This window comes from Lepus europaeus, chromosome 3 (assembly GCF_033115175.1).
Source record: "Lepus europaeus isolate LE1 chromosome 3, mLepTim1.pri, whole genome shotgun sequence".
Lineage (NCBI taxonomy): Eukaryota > Metazoa > Chordata > Mammalia > Lagomorpha > Leporidae > Lepus > Lepus europaeus.
In genome coordinates, this window is record NC_084829.1 from 13,443,047 (window position 1) to 13,459,125 (window position 16,079).

The following is a 16,079-nucleotide window of genomic DNA, read 5'->3' on the forward strand; positions in this document are numbered from 1 at the left end:
TTAGCCTAGTGGTTAAGACACACACTTTTTTTTTTTTTTTTAAAGATTTATTTATTTGAAAGTCAGAGTTACACAGAGAGAGGAGAGGCAGAAAGAGAGAGAGAGAGGTCTTCCATCCGATGGCTCACTCCCCAGTTGGCCGCAACGGCTGGAGCTGTGCTGATTTGAAGCCAGGAGCCAGGAGCTTCTTCCACATCTCCCACGTGGGTGCAGGGGCCTAAGGACTTGAGCCATCTTCTACTGCTTTCCCAGCTGCATTAGCAGGGAGCTGGATTGGAAATGGAGCAGCCCGGACTCGAACCGGTGCCCATAAGGGATGCTGGCGCTTCAGGCAAGGGTGTTAACCCACTGGGCCACAGCCCTGGTCCTAAGACACGCACATTCTTCTATTGGAGTGTCTGGGTTTGATATCTGGCTCCTGCTCCTAACTCCAGCTTCCTGCTGGAGGCAGCAGGTGAGGGCTCTTGGGAGACCTGGGTTGACTTCCCTGCTCCTGGCTTTGGTCCCAGTCCAGCCCCAGCCAAGACAGGCTCTTGGGGTATGAACCAACAGATGGGAATTCACTCCCACTCCCCTCTCTCTTTCTCTTTCTGCTTCTCTCTCCATCTCTCTGCCTCTCGAACAAGTAAATATACAGGTTTTTGTTGTTTTTTTTTAAAACAGAATTTTTTTTTTTTTTGACAGGCAGAGTTAGACTGAGAGAGAGAGACAGAGAGAAAGGTCTTCCTTCCGTTGGTTCACCCCCCAAACAGCTGTTACGGCCGGCGCGCTGCGCCGATCCAAAGCCAGGAGCCAGTTGCCTCCTCCATGCGGGTGCAGCGCCCAAGCACTTGGGCCATCCTCCACTGCCTTCCACCGCGTGGAAAATTCCCCTCCAGTGGGGCGGTGGGGTGCAGTGCCCCCTACCTCTGGAAACGTGGTGCTGGCGTGAAGCCTGCAGGAGAAAAGGCTAGACAGCGGATGTGAGAGCATCCTAGCCGCCGTGGGCCACAGCAGAGAGCTGGACTGGAAGAGAAGCAACCAGGACAGAACCGACACCCCGACCGGGACTAGAACCCGGGGTACCGGCGCCACAGGCAGAGGATTAGCCTAGTGAGCCACGGCGCCGGCCAAGAAATGTATTTCTTACAGCTGTGAACACCCAGGAGTCCGAGATCAAGGCGCAAGCATGACGTCAGCTAAGGGCTGGCGCCTCGTGGCTTCGGCCTCACGTGGTGGAAGGCAGAGGTGAGGAGAGGCTCCCGGGAGGCTGTTATAAGGACATCGCTTGCTCCTACGGGCAGAAACCCTTATGACTTCATCCCTCCCCAAAAGGCCCTACCTCTTCCTACCCTCACAGTGGGAACTAAATCTCAACTCCAGCTTTGGAGGAGCCACATTTAAACCACGGACAAGGAGAAGGAGATCTGCTGATGAAGTGGGCAAACTAAAAGAACCGCGTGGAAACTTCCCCTCCGGGGGGCGGTGGGGGCGCACTACCATTCTTCCATTTGGTGTCTTCAGACACGGAGCAGCGGACACATCCACCAAAACAGCCAACAGAAACAAACTAGGTGAAAAGGAAGGGGGAGGTCCTTGGGTGTTGAGAAGGTGGGCCCTGGCTCCCTCACCTCCAGCTGGGAAAATACTGGCTTCTCGTTGCTCAGGGCCAAGCCTTTCCTCCCAGACTCGCTCTGCTCTCCCCACAGCACCCAACACCCACCGCCTCTGTTTCCTGCCCCTCACTGCTCATGGTTGGTGATGTGTGCCAGTGTGTGTGGGCAGTGCCGCCGTGAGTAGGAGAATGGTCGGGGCACTGCTCTGGCTGCACGGCCGCGCAGGTCTGAGCCAGACTCCTGGTGGCTGTGTGTGTGGCTCCTTCCTGGCGTCCGCCGCCCCTGTGTGTTTACCTGCACGTGTATGCTCTCACCAGCGGCTTGATGAGCACACTGTCCCTCTGAGAGGCAGCGAGACACACGGTGACGGACCCACGAGGATGCACAGCTCAGAGCAGAAGCGCTTCCCTATCCAAAGGCAGAGCTCGGCACGTGCGAACCTTGCAGGCAGTCCGCAGGCAAGTCCACCCTCCTACCTTCAGTGCAGCTTCCAAAATTATTAACAAAGAAAGATGCATGACTTTCATTTTTTTTGCATCAAAAATATTTTTTTTTTTTTGAAATTTGAGAGGCAGAGAAAGACAGGGCTCCCACCTAGTGGTTCACTCCCTGAATACCCATGGTGGCTGGGGCTGGGCCGGGCCAAAGCCAGGAATTCACTCCCAGGTGAGTGGCAGGGATCCAACTACCTGCTGCCCCCCAGCCCCTCAAGGTTTTGCATTAACAGGCAGCTGGAACTGGGAGCAGAGCCAGGACTTGAACCCAGGAGCTTCCATACGGGACATGGGCATCTTAAACCACCACGCCAAATGCCTGCCTCTAAATTTAACTTTTAATCCCATTTTCCATGAACTTTTCCAAATATCCTCACAGGTGCCCCTTTGCTCATTTGCTGTTGTTGTTGTTTTGGTTATGTGCTGCTGTAGACAGGTTCGCAACCAAAAAAAAGGGCGGGTGGGGACGGGGGGGCTTTGCCTTTTAAATTCTGTTATGGGTAGCCAAGCCTCTGTCCTTCTAGTCGGGCTGCTTTTCCTGCGGATTGTTCATTCAGATATGGAATGCATATTTACTAACTGAACACCAGCATTAGGGATCCTGATGTGCTTGGACTATCACAGGCGCGCACACACACACACACACACACGGAGGCCACTTTCAGGGAACTTAACAGCTTACAGGAACAAAGATTTTTTAATTTTATTTATTTTAAAAGTTTTTTTTTTTTTGGCGAAGGTATATACATTTCTTTCTCTTTTCTTTTTTAAATATTTATTTATTTACTTGAGAGGCAGAGTGAGAGAGAGAGAGAGAGAGAGAGATCCTCTATCTGCTGGTTCACTCCCCAAATGGCTGCAACGGCCAGAGCTGGGCCAGTCCAGAGCCAGAAGCCCGGAGCTCCATCCAGGTCTCCCCGGGGGTGCAGGGGTCCAAGCACTGGGCCATCTTCTGCTTCCCCAGGTCATTAGCAGGGAGCTGGATCAGAAGCAGAGCAGCCGGGACTCCAACCAGCGCCGGCAGGCGGCAGCTTAGCTCACTGCGCCAGCCCGGAAAAACATGTTTAAAATGACATTTTTTGCCCCAAGATCGCTGACCACTGCCCCCTACGTGGTGCTGGCGTTAAGCCTGCGGGAGAAAAGGCTAGACGGCCGATGTGAGAGCATCCTAGCCGCCGCGGTGGGCTAGCCTGGGAACCCACGCAGCCCGCACGCGGAACGCTCGCTCCTTAAGCGGTGCCAGCCGGCTGCTGGGGGCGTGCGGGGAACCTCGGCGCTCACGGGCACCAAGAAGTGGTGGCGTCCGGGCCCGCCGACCCCCAAGGGCGGGAAGACAGAGCGGCGCTCCGCAGCGGGCAGGCCTGGGGACCGCCCCCCGCGCCGGGAGCCGGGCGGCCAGCAGGGGGCGCCCGCCGCTCCGCCCCGCGGCCTCCCGCTGCCAGCGCCGCGCCACACCTCGCCCGCCCTGCCCGCCTCCCGCAGGTGCGTCTCCGCCCGCGCTGCGCGGGGGACCCCGCGGCCACGGGCGACCGCCCCGGCCCGGCGTGGGGTCCGGCCGAGCCAGCTGTCCCGCGGGACGCGACCGTGCGTCCTCGCGCCGCGGGCGCCTCGGCGGAGGTGGCGCGCGCCTGCGCCGCGCATGCGTGGGCCTGAGGCGGCTGCGTGGCCCCGGCCCGCCGCGGCGGCGGGGGGCGTCGGGGGCGCGCGGGGTGGGACCTTGGGGCGCGGGACGGGGCTGAGGGGGCGACGAGGGGGCGGGGGGCGATGGGGGCGGCGGGCCCGGGGAGTGGGCGAGGGCGCCGCGCGGTGGGGACCCAGGTGACTGCGTGAGGAGCCCCGGAGGCCGCGGGGAGGGGCCGGGGTCTCCGGGCGGGGAGAGGGGCCGGGCCGGGCCGGGGTCTCCGGGCGGGGAGAGGGGCCGGGTCGGGCCGGGGTCTCCGGGCGGAGACAGAGGCCGCCTCCGTGTGAGGAGGGTCCCGGGGCTGGGGCCGGGGCCGGGCCGGGGTCTCCGGGTGGAGACAGAGGCCGCCTCCGTGTGAGGAGGGTCCCGGGGCAGGGGCCGGGCCGGGCCGGGGTCTCCGGGCGGGGAGAGGGGCCGGGTCGGGCCGGGGTCTCCGGGCGGGGACAGGGGCCGCCTCCGTGTGAGGAGGGTCCCGGGGCAGGGGCCGGGCCGGGGTCTCCGGGCGGGGACAGGGGCCGCCTCCGTGTGAGGAGGGTCCCGGGGCAGGGGCCGGGCCGGGGTCTCCGGGCGGGGAGAGGGGCCGCCTCCGTGTGAGGAGGCGCCGGGCCGCGGAGGAGCGGGCGTGGCGGCCCAGCCTGGCGGCGGCGCCTGAGGAAGAAACGGTCAGCGCCGAGGCCTCGGCTGTCGGAGCCGCGATGGCCCGGGGCCGGGGCCGAGGTCGGCCGTGACCTCCTGGGGAAGGAGCTGGGGTTTAGCGCCGCGGAGGTGACCTTGGCGAGAGCGGATTCTGCCAGTGTAGACGCCCGAGGACGTCTGTGTTCCGGCTTGGGCTCGTCCAGTCGGGGACACCTGTGGACGTGTTCGTAGCCCCTTTGCAATACGCTACGGAGTAGTTTTTTTTCTGTTGTCACTTAAATGTTTCAAAACAAATTTCGTTTCTAATTGTATATAGCGGCACAATGTGAGGTTTTGGTGTATGTGTACGTTGGGAAAGATCCATTCATCTAACTACAGTCTTTTCTGTGGTGAGAACATTTAAAATCCCTTTTAGCAATGTTGAAATGTATAATTAAAAAAAAAAAATTGAGAGGCAGAGTTACAGAGAGAGAGGTCTTCCATCTGTTGGTCCACTCCCCAAATGGCCACAACAGCCAGAGCTCGGCCAGGAGCCAGGAGCTTCTTCGGTGTCTCCCATGTGGGTGCCAGGTCCCAAGCACTTGGGCCATTTTCCTCTGCTTTCCCAGGCGCATCAGCAGGGAGCTGGATCAGAAGTGGGGCAGCCAGGACTTGAACCAGCAGCCATATGGGTGCCAGTGTCCCAGGCAGCGGCATAACCTGCAGTGCCACAACAGTGGCCCCAGAAGTGTATAGTTATTAAAAATTAACTATAGTCATCGCCCTGTGCAAAAGTTCACTAAGTCCTCCAACTCAAATTCTGCCCTTTGCCCAGCCTCTCCCCTTTCCCCTCTCTCTCCAGCCTCAGCTAAATAATGTTTATTCTGCTTTTTATATTCTTCCTGTAAGTGAGGTCATACAGTATTTGCCTTATTTCATGTAGGACCATGTCATCCAGGTTCACCCATGTCATCGCAAGTGGCAGAACTTCTCGTTAAAGGCTGCATAGTTTTCCATTGTTGCCGTGTGTGATATATGTTTTTTAAATCCTTTCATCCTTTGATGGGTACTTAAGTTGTCCCCATATCTGGACTATTTTGAATAATGCTGAAATGAGCATGGACATAGAGTTCTGTTTGACATACTGATTTTTATTCCTCTGGATGTTTGCCCCGAAGTGGGGTTACTGGATTATAGGGTAGTTCTATTTTTAGCTCCTGGGATGGAATCAGCATAGCTCCAGCTGTTGTGGCCATTTGGGGAGTAAACCAGTGGATAAAAGATCTCTGTCTCTCCCTCGTTCTCTCTCTCTCTCTTACTCTCTCTCGCTCTCTGCCTCTCTAACTCTGCCTTTCAAATAAATAAATTTTAAAAAAACAAACAAAACAACAACTACTTGATCCATCACCTCCTGCTTCCCACGGTCTGCATTGGCAGTATGCTAGGATTGGGAGCCCGAGCTGGGTATTGGACCCAGGTTCTCTGATATGGGACGTGAGCTTCTTAGCTGATGTCAATCACGAGACCAAATGCCTGCCCCATTCTAGTTCTTCCAGGAACCTCTGCACTATTTTTCATGATGGCTGCATTAGTTTTATCCCCCACTAACAGTGCACCAAGATTGCCTTTTCTCCACAGCCTTGCCGACACCATTCTGACAGGTTCACTGTGGCTTCATTTGCCCTTTTTGATGATTAGAGATAGTGCACATTTTTCAGGTATCTACTAACCAGTCACGTGTCTTCTTTGGAGAAGTTCCCATTCAGCTTCTTTGCCCATTTTAAAAATTAGGCTGTTTTGTTGCTGTTGAATTGTTTGGGTCATTTTTAGATACCTGTGCTAGCCCCTTATCAGCTGTGTGACTTGCAGGTACTGTCTCTGCATCCATGTGTTTTTTCTTCATTTTATTAATGGTTCCCCTTGCTGCATAGAGCTTTTTAATTTGATGCAGTCCCATTCGTATGATTTTACTCTCGTTGCCTGTGCTTCTCAGGGACTAACCTGGGCTGGCGTTGTGGAGCTTTTCTCTTACGTTTCTTCTGGTTTTATAACTTCAGGTCTTATCTTTTAAGTGACTTGTCCGTTTGGAGTTGATCTTTGTGTATGGTGGGAGATAAGGTTCTAAGTTTGTTCTTCTGCATGTGGGTGTCCAATTTCCCCAGCATCAGTTACTAAAAAGACTGTCTTTTCCCTATTTTGTGTTCTGATCACCTTTGTCAAAAATGCACTCAATGTAAATGTGTTCATTTATATCTGGGCTTTCTGTCCTGTTCCATTGATTGATACGTCTGTTTTTATGCCAGTACCATGTCTTAATTGTTATAGCTTTATATAGTATTTTTTGCAGTCAGGGAGTGTAATGAGTCCAGGTTTGTTCCCTTTGCTCAAGATTGCTTTGCCTGTTCACGGTTGTTTGTGATTACATATGAATTTTAGGAATGTTTTTTATATTTCTGTAAAAAATGGGATTCTGATAAAAAGGGACTCTGAATCTCTAGATTGCTTTGGGTACCATGGACATTTTCACAATATTAGTTCTTTTAATCCATGAATGATTTCTTTCATCAGTATTTTATAGTTTTCAGTATACAAGTTTTTTGCTTCTTTGGTTCAGTTTGTATCCAAGTATTTACTTTTTGGGGAATTGTTTTCTTTATTTCTTTTTTGGGTAGTTTGTTGTCAGTGTATGGAGACACTACTGATTTTTGTAAGTTGATTTTGTATCCTGCAGCTTTAATGTGGATCAGATCAAAAGTCGGGATCATTTTGAAGTCCCCAGAACCAAATACTAGAAAATGACAGTGGGGACAAATATAATCATCTTTGAGAAAAACAACTGAAGTTGTAGAGCTCAAATTGATTGCGTGGACAGCTTCAGGGAGCAGTGAGAAGCGTTCCAACTAAAGTTAGGCAATATCAGGGCTTTGATTGCACAGTGCTTATCAAGGTGTGCAAGATTTAGCAATGATCATATATTATTTTTTTTAAGACTCCAACTACTTTCTCTTTATAATTGTTAAAGCTGGGTGATGGGAATGAAGGGTTATTGTATCTTTTTTAAAAGATTTATTTGTTTGTTTGAAAGGCAGAGTTACAGAAAGGGAGAGGCAGGGGCAAAGAGAGAGAGAGGTCTTCCATCCGTTGGTTCACTCCTCAAATGCCCTCAACAGCCAGAGCTGGGCCAGGCTGAAGTCAGGATCCTGGAGCTTTATCTTTGTCTCCCATGTGGGTGCAGGGGCCCAAGGACATGGGCCAGCCTCTGCTGCTTTCCCAGGTGCATTAGCAGGGAGCTGGATCAGAAGTGGAGAGATGGGAATCGAAGCAGCACCCATATGGGATGCAGGTGCTGCAGATGGTGGGCTTATTAACCTGCTGTGTCAAAGCTCTGGCTCCCTATATTGTTTATTTTTGTATATGTTTAATTTTTCCATAATTAAACAGTAAAGCAAACATAAACTATAGTAACATCTTGTTTGTCCATGCCTGTGGTTTTTTTTTTTTTTTTTTTTTTGGAAATAAATTGAAGATTGTTGAAAGTTTATCATGCCCCTGATGGTTGAAGATCACACCAAGCCCTTTGTCCCAGCTTCTTAAAGTGAAGCCCTGGGCTGGTTTTCGTGGTGGTTGGGCATCCCCCTTGCTGCTCAGTCTGCAGCCTGCTCCCCAGAGGGCCCTCCATCCCCTCCCCTTCCTGGCGCCTGGCTGACCCTTCCCCTGCAGAAATGGCTCCAGGCACCCTTGGGCCTTGTCTCTAGAGATTGGTCTGCAAACACACTAGAGTATTTTTCTCTTTTTTTCAGCATTCCAGGCTCTTGCGTAGTCTTTATTTTTTTAAGAGTTTTTTTCTTTTTTCTTTTTTTTTTATTTGAAAGGCAGTGTTTTATGGAGATAAAGAAGGGAGAGGGGGAGAGATATATCTTCCATCCACTGGTTTACTCTCTAAATGACTGTAAAGGCCAGGGCTGGGCCAGGCTAGGCCCGGAACTCCATCTGGGTCTTCAATGTGAGTCACGGGAGTGCAGGTACTTGGGTCATTATTGCTGCTTCTCCAGACACATTAGCAGGGAATGCTGGATCAGCAATGGAGCAGGCAGGACCCAGCGTGGAGAAGGGATGCCAGTGTGGCAGGTGTTGGCCCCATCTGCTGTGCCACAAGCCTTGTTCTTTTTGATAACCACAGAAACAGATTAAACTGGAAGTTTGTTGACTTGCTTGCTTATCTTTAAGTGAGGTTTGTTTAAATGCTACTTGCTATCTGATTCACCCTTTTTACCTTTTTTTTTTTTGAGATTTAAAAGTATTTATTAGAATCAAGGATCTCCAGCCAGGGCATCGTGGAGGGGAGCTTCCAAGAGAGGAAAACCCAAAGGGACCGGTGGCAGTCAGCTTTAAGTACAATCCTTTTTATCTTACAGTTCTGTGATTTTCCATGAAAAAAATGTTATAAAGATGTAGGATTTTCCTTTGTTCTGAGAAACTTTCTGTGTCCCTTTTAACCCTCCCCCAATCCCTGTCCCTAGAAACTAGAGATCGGTTTTGTGTACCATAGTTTTGCCTTCTTAGAATATAAATAAATGGTCTCAAAAAAATAGGAGCCCTTTTATGCTGGCTTCCTTGTTTGCATAGTGCTGTTCTTTATTTCTAAAGCAGCTCTATTTTGAAATATTCCTAACCCACAGAGATGTTGCAAAAATAGTGCATAGAGTCCCCATACAATATTTTCCCAATTCCCCTCCTAGTAACATGTCACTTAACTCCAGAGTTCAGTGATCTAAATGAGAACGCATACTATACATGGACATTTAAATATTGTATTAGTCCATTTCCCATTGCCGTAACAAAATGCCTGAGGCTGGGTCCTTTATGAAGTCCACTTTGGTTTATTTAGTTCTTGGTTTTGGAGCTGGAAGTCCAAGATGGGCAGCCTCACTTGTTGGCTTCTGATGAAGGTTCGCTTGGCTGTGTGATGTCACCAGCTGTGGCATCACGGCAGGAATACTTGTGCAAGAGAGAGATCAGGTGGTGAGGAAGAAGCCAGAGAGCTGGGGGAGGGAGCAGGCCTGCTCTTTTCTAACTCTTCTTGTGGGAGCCAACTGGAGTCCCAAGAGTGCCACTTGATTTTCCTTGGAGGCAGCACCTCCTGCTGGGCCCCACCCCTTAACCTTACAACATCACCGTGGTCCAACACCTGGACCCTTGGGGAATGCACTCAGACCACATCCAACCCACAGCACATGTTCAGGATACTGTTAGCTGATTGACAGACTTGGTTCACAGTTTGCCATTTGTTGCATTAGTGTTCCTTTTCAGATCTTGAATCCAATGCCGAATCCCGTGAGTCAATTGGTTATTGGCATCTGCTTGGTATCCAACCTGGGACGCTTTCCTGATCTTTTCTCCTTTTCTGCCTCGATGACTTTTTGGAAGATCGCTGGCCAGTTTTGCTGTGGAGTGCCCCCTCTGTTTGGACTTGTCTAGTGTTTTCTGGTAGTTAAATTGAAGTAGTGCATTTTGGGGAAAAGTAGCAAGGAATGCCTTGCCCTTCTCTCGTACCATTTCAGCAGATAGACGAAGTCAAGGTCATTACTGGAGATGTTAACTTGGATCTCCTGGCTAAGGTGGTAACTGCCACATATTCCACTGCACAGCTGCTTTGCATAACACTTTTAGAGTCTTGTGCTGTTGGATGTATTACCACATGTGCCTTTTGTTGCTGAATCATCTTCATTGTATGGATAAACCAGAAGTCGCCTCTCATTGATATGTTGATGCACGTTTGGTCTGGCTTCTGGTTCTTAGCCTGGCCTTGCTTGATGTCCTGCTGAACATACACTGTGTCACTGTGCACCAACATCAGGCACAGCCACCCTGGCACAACCACAGACCAGGATAACAGAAGACCACTCAGTAATCATGTCCAGCCCCAGAGACAAGGACGTTGTCTGAGCCAGCAAAGCGGCCCACAGCCTCCGTCCTGTCTGTCTGGAAGAACTGAGCAATCACAACAGCAGGCCCCCCTTTTAGCCTCGCTTCCCCCGCCTTTTAGAGCAGATTCATCACAATATCCATAGTGTCCCATTTCCTAGCAGCAACCACCTGGCAGTTAAAAAGCCCCCCTCCCAGGCAGGCATCTTCCCGTGACCTAGCAGAAGCCCAGATCCAGTGAACGCTTTCCAACGGGCTGCAGCCCCCCATGGTGTGTGCCTGCCACAGGCTCAGGGCAGTTGTGTGCCCTTCCCTCAGCTGGAGGCACTGGCCACACGTGGACATCAGTGCAGAAGATGCTTGTGCCATTGTCGCCACAGGTCCTGTTGGCCACCCCACACTCAATGCTTTTTACTCATTTCTTATCAATTATATTGTTAATGCAAATGCAAATTATATTTTTATGCAGTTAATTTTCAATGCAAACGCAAGTATTCCCTTCCCTATTTGTATTTTACTTTTCCCCTCAACATGATTCTGGTGATCCCTATCAGATTAGACAGACATTTTTCATTCTGTTTTTTTGTGATTGTGGAAAAATGCATGTGACATAAAATTTCCCATCTTAACCATTTTAAAGATACAATTCAGGGGTCTTAAGTTTAGTCACGTTCATCATCTACATAACTCTTTTCATTTATGAATTGGAAATTCTCACTTTGTAAGGATTTTTACATATAGTAATGAGCCCCTTCTCTTTAAAAATATTTATTAATTTATTTGAAAAGCAGAGTCACAGACATGGGAGAAATGGGGGAGGGGTGGAATTAGGAGAGGGGTGATCTTCCATCCGCTGGTTCACAGTCCTCAGGTGGCCAGACAAAAGCCAGGAGCTTGCAATGCCAGGCTCGTTACCAGGGGCTGGACCAGAAGTGGAGTAGAGCCGGAACTAGAACCAGTGCTCAAATGGGATTCCAGGTGTCTCAGGTGGTAGCTCAACCCACTGAGCCACAGTGCCAGCTCCAAAATTAACCCTTTCTTAGTGTAGCTTTCCATGAATTTTGATAGACATAGTCATGTAAATACAACCATAATCAAAAATAGGACAGTTCTTTCACCCTTTCCTGTCCTCATGCCCTTTACACTAGCCTTTCCCTGCTGTGACAGCCACTAATAGGTGCTCTGCCCTCACAGGTTTGTTCATTCTAGAACGTCGTACAAATAGAATCTTACATTCTTGTTGGTAGCTGCCATACTGTGTTTTGTGAACCTGCCATCATTTAGTGAATTCATTCCCAGCAGGTGGTCTTTTGCTGTTAACTGCAGTGGACTAATTCAGTATCTGTAGCTAGATCATTTTGCATGTGTGTAAATCTACCCGTGGTCTAAATTTCCAGTCTTGGGGTCACTGGGTCAGAGGGAAAATGTGCTTGCAGCGTTGATAGGTTATCCTCCTGAGGGCTTGTGTGGTTTCGGGAAGGGTGCTGTTTCTCTCTCCTTCCTGTATCCACAGACCCTTAATCCTCAGCTCTTCCAGTCATTTGACCCTCACAGGGGTAGGGAACGTCGGCTCACGGGCCGTAGAAGACCTATGAAACCATTGGTGTGGACCAGCCACGGCAACAGCAGGCAGGACTCAAAATTCAGTAATTCTGCAGCAGGCTAGTTTTGTTTCATTTTAAGACAGCAGAAGAGATGATTTATTGCACACATGTTAAATTCAGCCAGAACTGAGAATAGAACCAGTCTAGAATGTCATAGGCCTGGGGCCTTTGGCCACCACTGGCTTGGTACACCTGCCAGCAGTGTTCTTGGACGCCCGCCTCACCCTTGTTCTTCTGTGTTTGAGCTTGCGCGTGCGCTTCTTCCTCTACTGGCCTCTCCCAGGGTGCAGGTTTCCAAGAAGTTGGCACTAAAGCCGAGAGAACGGCAGGCTGGTTTCTAAGTGGATGATTTTGTATGGCCTGCAAATGATGTTATAAATACCCAGTGGCCCTTGGTCCCCAGCCTGCTGCAGGTGGCGGGGACCCTTGTGATGTCCTTGATCCAAACGTTTTCCCTCTCCGTGGTGGTTCCTCAGGTGTGGAGGTAACTACGTGTGCCTTGAGGCTCACGAGTTGCAGGGCGGCGTCCTGATCCTGCTTGGTGTCGAGTGCACATCTGACCTGCCTGGCTGGGTTCTCAGAAGCTGCACTGTGACCGAGTTTTAAAAAAGTCTTGTACAAGGGAACTTTTTAAAAATTCATGGGACAATGCAGTTAAAAGATAAGTTTACTTTGGTGCAAATACTTTGGAAATCTATGCATAGTTGTTTTATAATACACATTTTCCATGAACTTTTTTGAAGACTCCATGTGTGCATCTATTTCAAATTTTTTTGCATGAAAATAAACGTATCTTTTGAGCCCATTTTCCACAAACCTTTTGAAGTGCATATATACCTTTTTTTTAAAAATTATTAATTTGAAAGGCAGAATGATAAATATATAGAGGAAGAGAGAGAGAGAGATCTTCCATTCACTGGTTCACTCCCCAAATGGCTGCAACAGCCAGATTTAGGCCAGACCAAAGCCAGGAACCTGGAACTCCATCTGGGTCTCCCATGTGGGTAGCAGAGGTCCATTGTACACTGCTTTCCCAGGAGCATTAGCAGGGAGCTGGATGGGAAGCAGAACAACCATCACTCTGATTCCGGATTCTGGCATCACAGGTGGTGGCTTAACGCCCTGTGCCAGACACTGGTCCTCATACTTTAAAAAAAAAAAAAAAGATTTATTTACTTATTTGAAAGTCAGAGTTACACAGAGTGAGGAGAGGCAGAGAGAGAGAGAGAGAGGTCTTCCATCGGATGGTTCACTCCCCAACTGGCTGCAACAGCTGGAGCTGCACCAATCCGAAGCCAGAATCCAGTAACTTTCTCTGGGTCTCCCACACAGGTGCAGGGGCCCAAGGACTTGAGCCATCCTCTACTGATCTCCCAGGCCACAGCAGAGAGCTGGATAGGAAGTGGAGCAGCCGGGTCTTGAACCAGTGCCTGTATAGGATGCCAGTGCTTCAGGCCAGGGCATTAACCTGCTGTGCTGTCCAATGTATATATTTTTAAAAAGATTTTTATTTATAGAATTACAGACAGAGAGAGGGAGAGACAGAGAGAAAGGTCTCCCATCCATTGGTTCACTCCCCAAATGGCCCCAATGGCCAGACTTGAGCCGATCTGAAGCCAGGAGCCAGGAGCTTCTTCCAGGTCTCCCACTTGGGTTCACGGGCCAAAGGACTTGGGCCATCTTCCACTGGTTTCCCAGGCCATAGCAGAGAGCTGGATTGGAAGAGGAGCAGCCAGAACTAGAACTAGTGCCCATTTGGGATGTCAGCACTGCAAGTGGCGGCTTTACCCACTATACCACAGTGCCAGTCCCCCTCATACATTTTTAAAAGCATAAGTTTTTCAGGTTAATCCCCCCAAACCTTGAGGACAGTGGTTCTCAAATTTAGGCAGGCATCAGAGTCGCTGGAAATAGGTCCTGAGCTCTGTCCACTTCTGGTTCTGTGCACCTGAGGTGGAGCCCAAGACTGTGCTTCAAGCGAGGTCTCCCGTGGGGCTGTTGCTGCCGTGGTTTGGCGCCACACTTTGAGAACCACAGCTCCAGGTGCTTCTGCACATCCTAGGAGTTCTTTTTTATATCATTTATTTTCTTTGAGAGAGAGAAAGTGAAGTCTTCCATCAGCTGGTTCCCTCTCCAATGTCTACAACAGCCAGCACTGGTGTAGGCTGCAGGCAGGAGCCAGGACCTCAGTTTGTGTCTCCCAAGGAGGTGGCAGGGACCCAGCTACTTCAGCCAGCACTTAACTGCCTCCCAGAGTGCTAGGTGTGGAGGTGGAGCCGGGACTCGAACCCAGACACTCTGATGTGGGGAGAGGAGTTCCAAGTGGCATCTTAACCATTGCACCAATGCAACCCGCTCCTGGAGGTTCTTGAGAGCATGGGTCAAAAGCAGCCAGTTTAGAGGGTGGACGTGGGATGGGTCCTAAAGACGTTTCTTCAGGGCATCCTCGTGTGTGCAGGCAGCCCCGGCTTAGAGTGACTCAACTTCAGAAAGTTTTGAGCTTCACAGCGTTGCTGGTTTCCACGGTCAGCACAGTATTTAACGCATCACGTGCGGCGTTCAGAACTTTGTTATAAAGTTGGCTTTGCGTTAGATGATTTTGCCAAACCTTAGGCTAATGTAAGAGTGCATTTCAGATAGGCGAGGCTAATAGGTGATGTTTGATAGATTAGGTGATTTAAATGCGTTTTCTACTTAAGGTATTTTCAGCTTATAATGGGGTTTTCATTGGGACATAACCCCCATCGTCTCTTGTCTATCTGCCTAAGAATGCCCTTAGCAAGACACACTCACACACACAAACACGGCTGTTCTACACACGCAGACACATGTGTATCTGAATGTTCTCATTGTTTCCATCTGTACGCTGGTTTTTCTAGAACCCATCCTGAGAATTAGCAATACAAAGAAGACCTGATGCGACCGCTCCAGGTTGTCCCCAGCCGGTTAATTTCCCAGCTGTGCTGTAGACTGAAACCTCCAGCCTCCGGAGGAACCAAGATTTGCCCAGTGATGGCTCGGCCAAGTTCAAGTAAGCCATTGCTTCTGAGTCTGCGGCCAGGACAGTGTGTGTGTGGAGTGTAGACACTGGGCCAGTTTTGGGGAAAGCCGCCCTTTCCTCTTCTCTTTTGGGCAGATGCCTTCTCACACAGGGTTGGAGCTTATTTCTTGGTATTCGAGTCCGTTTAGGACATTTTGCTGCTCCTCCCTGAATATTTGCATTTAAGCTTTTGCATGTGCTTTGTATTTTTCTAAATGTTGATTTACTTATTTATTTGAGAGGCAGTGAGACAGAGTGCTCCCATCTGCTGGTTCACTCCCCCAATGTCCACAACTGCTAGTTCCGGCCCAGGGTTGAAGTTGGGAGCCAGGAATTCAATCTGGGCCTCCCCCACGGTGGCAAGAAGCCAGCCCCTCAGTCATCACCGGCCGCCTGCCAGGGTCTGCATCAGCTGGAAGCTGGGACCGAGTGGAGCCGGGACTCAAGCCCAGGTGCTGCAGCCTGGGACATGAAGGTCCTACCTGGGGGCTTAATGACCAGGCCAAACGCCCACGCCAGGGTTTGTGCTCTCAGTGGGGGAGAAGAGCTGGCGCTTGTCCTGGGGGCAGTGTGTGGCTAAATTTTATACTGAACAGCATCCTTTGTGTGTCTGCCTCACAAAGACCTACAAGTTAACATACCTGGGCCGTCCAGTCGTGAGTATGCAGTCTCACAGATTCTTTTACTGGGCCTGTAAACAGCGCTGCAGTGTGGCAGCAAAAGCCAAGATGGACTTCCTGGCCCCTGCACACACATGGGGGACCCTGAAGGAGCTCCTGGCTCCTGGCTTCGGCCTGGCCCAGCCCTAGTTGTTGTGGCCATTTGGTGAGTGAACCAACAGATGGAAGACCTCTCTCTCTCTCTGTCTCTGTCTCTGTCTCTGTCTCTACCTATCTCTGTAACTCTACCTTTCAAATAAATAAAATAAATCTTTTTTTTTTTTAAATGAATGTACATTTTTTTTTTCTTAATTTGGAGAGGAAAAGTGAGAGAGACAGACAGGAGTCCCCTCCCCTGGTTTGCTCCCCCTATGCCTGTAACATCCTGGGGTGGGCCTGGCCAAAGCCAAGAGCCGGGAAGTCAGTCCAGGTCTCGCATAATTACTTGAGACATTAGCTGCTGCCT

At 50.3% G+C, this 16,079-nt stretch overlaps 1 protein-coding gene across 2 annotated transcripts in view; it reads left to right on the top strand.

The window, feature by feature from the left end:
- Positions 1–3,497: 3,497 nt before the first annotated feature.
- SIRT5 (sirtuin 5) overlaps positions 3,498–16,079 on the top strand; it is a 36,140-nt gene continuing 23,558 nt past the window's right edge. The window contains exons 1-2 of one of the 2 annotated variants that reach the window (XM_062184673.1): positions 3,498–3,571; positions 14,794–14,945. In XM_062184673.1, the coding sequence (XP_062040657.1) occupies positions 14,831–14,945 (115 nt within the window). In that variant the 5' untranslated portion in view covers positions 3,498–3,571; positions 14,794–14,830. Of the gene's footprint in view, positions 3,572–4,640; positions 4,796–14,793; positions 14,946–16,079 lie in introns of those variants that run through there. The other variant, XM_062184670.1, reaches the window with a different exon arrangement.